At 52.1% G+C, this 9,782-nt stretch overlaps 1 protein-coding gene across 1 annotated transcript; it reads left to right on the top strand.

Moving 5' to 3' along the window:
* The first annotated feature begins 6,115 nt into the window (after positions 1–6,115).
* On the top strand, positions 6,116–8,497 carry LOC124651869 (subtilisin-like protease SBT1.5). The gene has a single exon (XM_047190894.1). The coding sequence runs from the start codon at positions 6,116–6,118 to the stop codon at positions 8,495–8,497; it is 2,382 nt and encodes a 793-aa protein (XP_047046850.1).
* Positions 8,498–9,782: the final 1,285 nt, after the last annotated feature.

Raw genomic sequence — 9,782 nt, forward strand, 5'->3', positions numbered from 1 at the left:
TGTCGAGGTACATCCGGCCTTGTCCGTCAAATAGGACCTCCACGGTCCAGTAGACGAGGACCGCAGTCAGCTCGCTCGCAGATACACCTTAGCTGGCTCCTTGCCGTCAAGATAGTCCGCAATTTTTTTTGGGAGTTCCCGCAAAGAGATCGAGCGCCGATCGTTTGAAATTAGGGAACCCTTGAAATTAAAGGTTTTTTAGAACATGCCCATAATTAATCACATGCATCATATATGTGGGAACGCGTACGTACCTTCTTGACCAAAGGGTCTTCATAGATGACGATGAAGAACTCCTCTATGATCAATGGCAGTGTTGACGGTGGTGGTGGCAATGATGATGATCCACTTCCCCTTCCCCTTCCCCTTCCCCTTCCGGTCCGCGTCCGAGACGTGGAAGCCATGGCAATGGATAAAGTGTATGTGAACGAAAAGAAGAGAGAGGCGGAACCTATTGACACAAGGGATGGCCGTGTGGGTGTTTATAAGGGAGAGATGACCGTTGTAGGGTTTACACAATAAAATAAGGAGGAGATGACCGTTGTGGGGGTTTATACACAATAAATTAAGGAGGAGACGACCGTTGTGGGGGTATAGTTTATCATTTTACCGTGAAAAGTAATGCCTAAAAGGAAAGTAATGGCTACAAGAAATCGGTGATGGTTTATCGATTTTTGCGTGAAAAGTAATGGGTACAAGAAATGGGTGATGGTGTATCATTTTTTGCGTGAAAAGTAATGGCTACACGAAATGGGTGATGGTGTATCATTTTTGTGCGTGAAAAGTAATGGCTACAACAAATCGGTGATGGTTTATCATTTTTGTGCGTGAAAAGTAATGGCTACAACAAAATCGGTGATGGTTTATCATTTTTTTGCGTGAAAAGTAATGGGTACACGAAATGGGTGATGGTGTATCATTTTTGTGCGTGAAAAGTAATGGCTACAAGAAATCGGTGATGGTTTAACGTTTTTTGCGTGAAAAGTAATGGGTACAAGAAATGGGTGATGGTGTATCATTTTTTGCGTGAAAAGTAATGGCTACACGAAATGGGTGATGGTGTATCATTTTTGTGCGTGAAAAGTAATGGCTACAACAAATCGGTGATGGTTTATCATTTTTGTGCGTGAAAAGTAATGGCTACAACAAAATCGGTGATGGTTTATCATTTTTTGCGTGAAAAGTAATGGGTACACGAAATGGGTGATGGTGTATCATTTTTGTGCGTGAAAAGTAATGGCTACAACAAATCGGTGATGGTTTATCATTTTTTGCGTGAAAAGTAATGCCTAAAAAGAGTTTATAATTTAGCTCGTGAAAAATAATGCGAGAAAACCAAACTTTGCGTGAAGCTAACCGACGACGAGAGAGAGAGAGAGGGTGGTGGCCCCGACCGAGAGAGAGATAGGGGTTATCCCGCCCGTTAGATCATACGATCAACGGTCGTCGGGCACGATCCGCGTGACATGGGCTAGACCAATCAGGGCAATGTTGGGCGTCCGTGAGAGTTTGTGAAGGGAGAGGGCAAAACCGAGTAGTATCAAGAAACCAAGGGCAAGTGAGTAGTAAACAGTACTAAGGGATTCAAATATGAGATTTAAAAAATGGAAAATGCGTGTTTTGTACAATGAAACCCATCTTGGCCTACCTCAAACTATTTGCAATACAAATCTACATGAGTGTGAAAATTATGGTCTCATTCAGACAAAGTATGTTTTGGGGAAAGCTGTTTTGGGTAGGGCTTATTATGGAAAATCATGCACCTTCATAGCTACTAGGTGATTTGAGAAGTGGCAATTTGTGGTGAAACTTGATTTATCTACGATTTATCTATGATTTGAGAAGTGGAAATTTGTGGTAAAGACTCCATGAGTAAGTGCCACTCCTTTTCGGAATTTTTTGCACATTAAATAACTCATTTAACTAGTTAATCCCATTTGTTGACTCTCTCGTTGACCAGCCACTTGAGGGTAAAACTGAGTATATTGCACTAGCCAGTATTAGCACTCAAGGTGAAAACCGAGCATACAAAAAATGCTAGTATATGACTCGAGGGTATACATGAGTATATCTAAATTTCCAGGGTTAGACTCGAGGACGCGTGTTGCGGTGCGAAGTGGAAGACGTGCCATTGTTGACGCGTGTCGCGGTGCGGACGTGGAAGACGTGCCATTGTTGACTCGGGTCGCATTTAGGACGCGTAAGCCCCTCTCTCCCTCCCTCTCGCACACAAGTACGTCTCATTATCGCTCACGCACGAAACCACCCCTCTCACGTCCCATCAACTTCTCCAAAAACCCCAACCGCCGTACGAGCCCTCCCCTGCCGGCGATGGAGAAGAAGAATGCGCCGGCGGCCATCGCCCCCGAGCCCGTCGCCTCCGAGCCCATCGCCTCCGAGCCCGTCGCCTCCGAGCCCGTCGCCGCCGTGCCCGTCGCCGCCGAGCCCGTCGCCGCCGAGCCCGTCGCCTCCGAGGGCGGCGCATCCGAGGGCGGCGCATCCAAGCGCGGCGCCTCCGTGAACTGGGCCGGTCTCACGGCTGACGGACCACTTCACAAGATCGGCGAATGCTTATTGGCGAAAGAGGAGTACGTGGACAGCTACTCGCTATGAGGCAAGTCCGTAGAAATTGGCGCTCAGGTTTACCCGATCCCGACGTGCACCCGCACGAATGGATCATGCTACACCACGCCCTTCCACGCGCCGCTGAGTTCACCTTCCTCCATCTCGGCACATCCCGCTACGTCACCATAGATCTATCTGCAGTTCGTGCAAGGTTCAAATTCCTCGGCTTTTCCCGTGGCGTCACCATAGATCTTATTTTCAATCTTAGTGCTGAATGTTATCTTTTCAATATATTTTAGATTCTACTTCGTCGGCTTTTCCCGTGGCGTCATCGTGCTTGCCCATAAGAACCCACCGCACAAGATACGGCTGCTGAACCCACTCACAAAGAAATCGAACACGATGTTTGAGGCGCAGATGCCATCTCGTTTTTCCGAAATCGCGCTGTTATCAAATCCCCGACTATGGTCTTCGTTGCCACACATTACCCGCCGGAAATTGGTTGGGTCGATGAGAGCACTCCAACTAAGGATATAAATGAAGATGGGGATTGGGGAGAAGGAAGATTTTCGATCAAGAACCATGGTTTCCGTTGCATTACCCCGTTCAATGGTGAACCGTATGCGTAGCTGCGGACAATTTTGAGATCGGAAGAATAGTGTGCACCAATATACAGCTTGCAGCAGCGCGCGAGCACCGTCAAGATGGAGACACTAATTTCATTTCCGTAACTTGGACGTCGAAGTTCTACCTTGTGAAGTCGGATGGTGATCTGCTCGCTTGTGTTGTTGGTCGGCGCGGCTTTGGCGGGCAAACCATTGGTGTACCGTGTGGACACTCGTAGCCGCTCTCTCCATCCGGTCACTAACATTGGCAGTAATGCCTTCTCCGTGAATTATATCCGGTGTATCTCCGTCGACACCGCAGTGTACCCGACACTTCAACTCGGCAGCATCTACTACACGGATTTGGGTTATATCGGAGCGTACTCTCATGATACAAATGCCTGGGATGAGTGGCCACTACGTGTGGATAGAATAGGACTCTACGGTTTGAGAAATGAACACAGGCCATACCGTTTGGAGGATGTATTGGCCTCACACTCGCGGACGGAAGGAGTTCAATGAATATTTCCTTGGGGAATTGCACGAATGGAGCGACGGAGAAATATATGAGGAGGAATGAAGAACAAATTCATTCATCCTAATCTTCTTGTTGTCCATACATTGCGTGCGTGATCTTGTATATTTTTGCAGCTTAGTTTGTCGTGAACATTAACAATGTTATTGGCTGCTTTTGGCTGCCGTATGCGGTTTACCTATGTATTATACTTAGTTTTCCGATTATGCTGCCGTGAATTTATCATATAATAGCTTCTAGATTTGCTACTAGATTTGCTGCCATATTGGGCAAAAAACGAGGGCCAAAAGGCATAAATAACCCCAGAGATTTGCTACTAGATTTGCTGCCATATTGAAGAAAGACAGAAATAGAAGCTTCCCTAGATTTGATACTAATTTGGTGAAAAAGACAGAGAGAGAAAGAGGGGAAAATGTGCTCTTAAAAATGCCAATTTGGGCCGAGAGAGACAAAACCCAGCTCTCGCTCACGTGCAACCAAACGCTTCTCGTCCTCGTCCCACGCGGTCCCTTTCTACCAGCCCCACGCGACGCGGCCCCACACGACGCGGCCCCACGGACGACGCGGCGCAACACGTCGGCACGTAACGTCCAAATAAACGGATTCCTTCCGTCTGAGCTCCTTCTGCGGGTCTTCAGACAAAGGCTAGGGTAAAACTGAGGAAAAACTAAGGGGCTGGGGAAAACTGAGCACAACTAAGGAACCGAGGGCACGAAAATAGAAATCCCTAGTATATTTATATGTATTTAAGCATCAATAGTAACATGAGGTCACGGGTTATCATCATCATCTTTGAAAAAAGTGATTGTACCTTTCAATTGTCAAGTACTTCATTTGAACCAGGTGTGTTGTGGGTTGAGTAACAAAATTACCTGATATTGTGGGATGTCTACATGAGGTACTATGAAATCATTCACTCATCCACACAAGTGACCTCGAGCAGGAGGACGTGGCGAAGAGTATAGAGAAGGAAGAAGGGAGGGGGTGAAACAAAGAGGGACTTGCAAACGTAGATGTCAACCATCAATGTTGGAAGGCTCGCCATCACTTGACCGATGAGACTAATGATGGTGGAATGCTAGGTCTAGCTAGAACATAGAACATAGAATGTGGATGAGCTATTTGCAGGGAAGGGCGAGTGTTAGTGACACAAATAACATGTGAGTAGTGGGAAAGGACACATATACTAGGGCCACTTTCAATATGTAGAACATCTTACTTCGACATAAGTTATTATTAGTTATTACTCCCTCCATTTTTCTTTAAAGGGCGCATTTCCAAATCCCAGCGTTTTCAGAATGGGAGCCAAATTAGGCGCATCTCATTAATTAGGCTAGTAATTGGGGCGTTTTGCATGCAACATGCCCGCTGAATTCTCTCTTTCCTAGTATTCCCTTCCGTACTTTGCATGAAAGTGGGAAGACGTTTAGGTTTGTGGAGGTGTGAAAGCAGATGAATTGCATGCACAAGCGGTGGTTTCCTTCTTTTACTGGACGGGAGGTTACAAAGCGTTAGTTTTGGAAATAATTAGGCGCATCTCCTTCAATATCGCAGCTCCAACGCCTTGTTGTTTCCTGCCAATCGTGGAGTACCTTGGGCCCAGAGCGACGCGAGATACGCCCTTTAAAGAAAAATGGAGGGAGTATTATTATGACGGTATGTATGTATTGTTAGACGTTTTGTTTTGACAGAATATATCGTGATAAATTTTTTCTTACTATCATAAGAAGTTGAGAACATGAGAAAAGTTATGCACCGATGTGTGTTAAAGAGTGTGTAGTATGAGCCGGGATGAACTTCTCCTTTGCTACGCCGTTGCTACTTCGGGTGAGAATCGAATCGAGCCTGATGTAGGGACTGCAGCTGAACGGAGGTACCTGAAACATTTTTGAAAAAGAATTAGTCTATTGTAAGATAAAGAGAAGCTGCCATTCCTTCAGCACGGATCGTATCAGTGGAGACACGGACACACCCTCCGACGCCAAATCTGCCATCCTTCAACCCGTGACTAGCAAAACAGCCACCATGGCCCCAGACTAGTTACAAACAACTTTTTTTTTTTTGGGAGAGAATACGAACAACGGGAGTAAGAAGCTACTAGTCTAGGGTCCAAACGAGTGCTGACCCACAGGGGATGGAGATCGGCCCATATCCATCCCTGCCGACGCGTCTCTGGACGATGACTCCACTACAATGCAGCGAGGGCCACACTCGTTGGGAGGGAATGGCACGGCCACCCCGGAGCAGACGATCAAGACCATTACCTCTCTGTTGCACTACACCACGGTGTCCGTCGTCTTTACCCTGCCCTCGCTTTGTGCTTTCCCCTTCCCTTCGCTGCTCCACTTCACTCCCTATCCCCATTCCCCAATCCCAAATCCATTTTCTTGCCCCGATCCGCCGCCACGCAATGCAGGCACTCCGGCTGCTACTTCTCCTTCTCGCTGTCGTCGTGGGCGTCTCCGGCGGCCCCGGAGCCGAGGATGCCGGAGGGGCGAGGACGTACATCGTGCGGATGGATGCCGACGCAAAGCCGTCGGCTTTCCCCACGCACGCGCATTGGTACGAGTCGGCGGTGCTGGCGGCGTCCGGGGACGGGGACTGGCCGGAGGGCGGCCCGCTGATCCACACCTACTCCGCCGCGCTCCACGGCTTCTCCGCGCGGATGTCGCCGTCCGCCGCGGCGTCCCTAGCGACCGCTCGAGGCGTGGCGGCCGTGGTGCCGGAGCGCGTCCGCCAGCTCGCCACCACGCGCTCCCCGCGCTTCCTCGGGATGCTCTCCTCCCCACCCTCAGCCATCCTCGCGGACTCCGACTTCGGCTCCGACCTCGTCATCGCCATCATCGACACCGGCATCTCCCCCACGCACCGCAGCTTCAGCGACCGGGGCCTCGGCCCGGTCCCGCCGAAATGGCGCGGCGTGTGCGCCTCGGGCCCCGGCTTCCCGCCCAGCTCCTGCAACCGCAAGCTCGTCGGCGCCCGCTTCTTCTCCGCGGGCTACGAGACCACCTCCGGCCGGATGAACGAGAGCGCCGAGATCAGGTCCCCGCTCGACAACGACGGGCACGGCACGCACACGGCCTCCATCGCCGCGGGGCGGTACGTGTTCCCGGCCTCCACCCTCGGCTACGCGCGCGGCGTCGCCTCCGGGATGGCGCCCAAGGCGCGCCTCGCCGCATACAAGGTGTGCTGGGTCGGCGGCTGCTTCGACTCCGACATCCTCGCCGCCTTCGACGCCGCCGTCGACGACGGCGTCGACGTCGTCTCCCTCAGCGTCGGCGGCGTCGTCGTGCCATACTACCTCGACGCCATCGCCATCGGGGCCTTCGGCGCCACCGAGGCCGGGATCGTCGTCTCCGCTTCCGCCGGCAATGGCGGCCCCGGCGGGCTCACCGTCACCAATGTGGCGCCCTGGATGACCACCGTCGGCGCTGGGTCCATGGACCGCGCCTTCCCGGCCAACGTGCGCCTCGGCAACGGCCAGGTGCTCGACGGCGTCAGCGTCTACGGTGGGCCCGTGCTCCAGTCCGGCAAGATGTACGAGCTGCTCTACGCTGGGGCTACAAACACCGGCGCAACACCCTCCGCCGCGGACGGCTACTCGGCGTCGATGTGCCTCGACGGGTCGCTGGACCAGGCGGCCGTGCGCGGGAAGATCGTGGTTTGCGACCGCGGCGTCAACTCGCGCGCAGCCAAGGGCGACGTGGTCCACCGCGCGGGGGCCGTCGGGATGGTGCTTGCCAACGGTGCGTTCGACGGCGAGGGCCTAGTGGCTGACTGCCACGTACTCCCCGCCACAGCCGTCGGGGCCGCCTCCGGGGAGAAGCTCCGTAAGTACATTGCGTCGTCTACTCCGCAGAAGCCGGCCACGGGCACCATCCTCTTCGAAGGGACTCACCTCGGCGTGCACCCGGCGCCGATGGTGGCGGCGTTCTCGGCGCGTGGCCCGAACCCCCAGTCTCCAGAGATCCTCAAACCGGACCTGGTAGCCCCCGGTCTGAACATCCTCGCTGCATGGCCCAGCGGCGTTGGCCCGGCCGGCATTCCCTCCGACGGCCGCCGCACGGAGTTCAACATCCTCTCGGGCACCTCCATGGCTTGCCCGCACATCTCCGGCCTGGCCGCGCTGCTCAAGGCCGCGCACCCAACCTGGAGCCCCGCGGCGATCAAGTCGGCGCTCATGACCACGGCCTACGTCAAGGACAACAGCAACGGCACGATGATCGACGAGTCCACCGGCGCGGTGGCCGACGTGTTCGACTTCGGCGCCGGGCACGTCGACCCGATGCGCGCCATGGACCCTGGCCTCGTCTACGACATCGCGCCCGCAGACTACGTCAACTTCCTCTGCAACCTGAACTACACCGAGCAGAACATCCGGGCCATCACGCGGCGCCAGGCCGACTGCCGCGGCGCGCGCCGCGCCGGCCACGCCGGCAACCTGAACTACCCGTCTCTGTCCGCCACGTTCGTCGCGGATGGCACCAATCAGACGATGAAGACGCACTTCATCCGGACGGTGACCAACGTCGGCGGCGGCAGGTCGGTGTACCGCGCGGCCATCAGGGCGCCCGAGGGGAGCACCGTGGCGGTGCAGCCCAAGCAGCTGGTGTTCCGGCGCGACGGGCAGAAGCTGAGCTTCACGGTGCACGTCGAGGCTGCGATGCCGACGCAGGCGAAGAAGATGGAGCCCGGGAGCTCGCAGGTGAGGAGCGGGGCGCTGACGTGGAGCGACGGCAGGCATGCCGTCGTTAGCCCAATCGTCGTGACACTGCAAGCGCCAGTGCAGTAGGCAAGCTCGTCGTGGAAAGATCGATTCATCGATCGAGCCAAGTGAAGTGAAGTGAAACACGATGGATCTCTTTGTGTTGTGCTACGGCATTGCTCGGTAGACCATAGACTCTGTAGACTCGAGAACTCCAGCTCAGAGTTCTTTGATCCTTCCCATCTTGCTCCAATCTTCCGTGGGCAAAGCCACTGTGTGGTTTTCCAGGTGTACAATGTGAGGCTTTTTAAGTGGTTTATGGTGCGTGTAGAAAAGGAGAAAGGTGCCTATGACCTGACCTCACATGGGTGCGTGTACATATGATGGTGAAATGTCAAATGGGGGTAATGTGGAGTACTGCTTTGGTACTTTGATTGGACTCGGAATCCTGCTTTCAGTTCGTCCTCTGCATTTCAAATTTGGAAGGAGATGGAGGGAAGAAGGGAGGCACGGAAATGCACACAGTGGTGGTAGGGACTTGGGAGTTGGGAGCACAACGTCCGGCGCGTCGCTTTTCCAAAGGCATCGCGGTAATCAATTACCGGGCATCGATGGCAGCAAAGGACAAGATGGTGCACCAGTTCAATGCAGAGACACAAATGGAGGATGTGATTGGGCACAACATGCTGCTCGTAATGCCCGCTTTTTGAACAAAAATCTCTCAGTTTTAGGGCATCTCCAGCCGGCCAACTCTGGGGGACGGGATCCTCTGACATTGAGGAGTAAAGTCAGCTATGCTACAGTAGCCTAACTTTCCTTCTTCAAAATTTTAGGATTAAGGCCAAAATGATTTGAATTGGTTTACAAAATACAAATTTATGTTTTGCATTTAGAGTAACTATATATAGACAAAATTATGGTGTAATAAAATTTAGTTCGAAATTTAATTTCTACAGTAATTATTACATCACATAATATGGTACAAATGCTTAAGATGCTTTGACTTTGCTTCATTTTTTTCACTAACTTTGCTCCTTAAAGTTAGAGGAGCCGGTTACCAATCCAGACGGTATATTTTTATCAGATCCATTTTTATCCATTTGGATCAGCCCGCAGAGGATGCGTCGCGCGGTCCGGCCGCGCTAGACATCGCGCCCAGCAGCGTGACCCATTCGATCCGAGCTGGCTTTGCCCAGATCTGGCCACTTGGTCATTGTCTTTCAAATAACAAGGAAATTTAAATTATAGAAAAGTAAATATTATTCAAACAAGAACAGTTCACAATCACACCAAATAATTATACGAATAAGATAACTAAATTGAATATCGAAACAAACTATCCAGTTTGGTTTCCTATATGCATCCACATGTG

The sequence above is a fragment of the Lolium rigidum genome, chromosome 1, assembly GCF_022539505.1.
Source record: "Lolium rigidum isolate FL_2022 chromosome 1, APGP_CSIRO_Lrig_0.1, whole genome shotgun sequence".
NCBI classification, from domain to species: domain Eukaryota; kingdom Viridiplantae; phylum Streptophyta; class Magnoliopsida; order Poales; family Poaceae; genus Lolium; species Lolium rigidum.

Bases quoted from the DNA above. Each gene is read 5' to 3' on its own strand.
- LOC124651869 (XM_047190894.1), top strand. From the start codon at position 6,116: ATGCAGGCACTCCGGCTGCTACTTCTCCTTCTCGCTGTCGTCGTGGGC.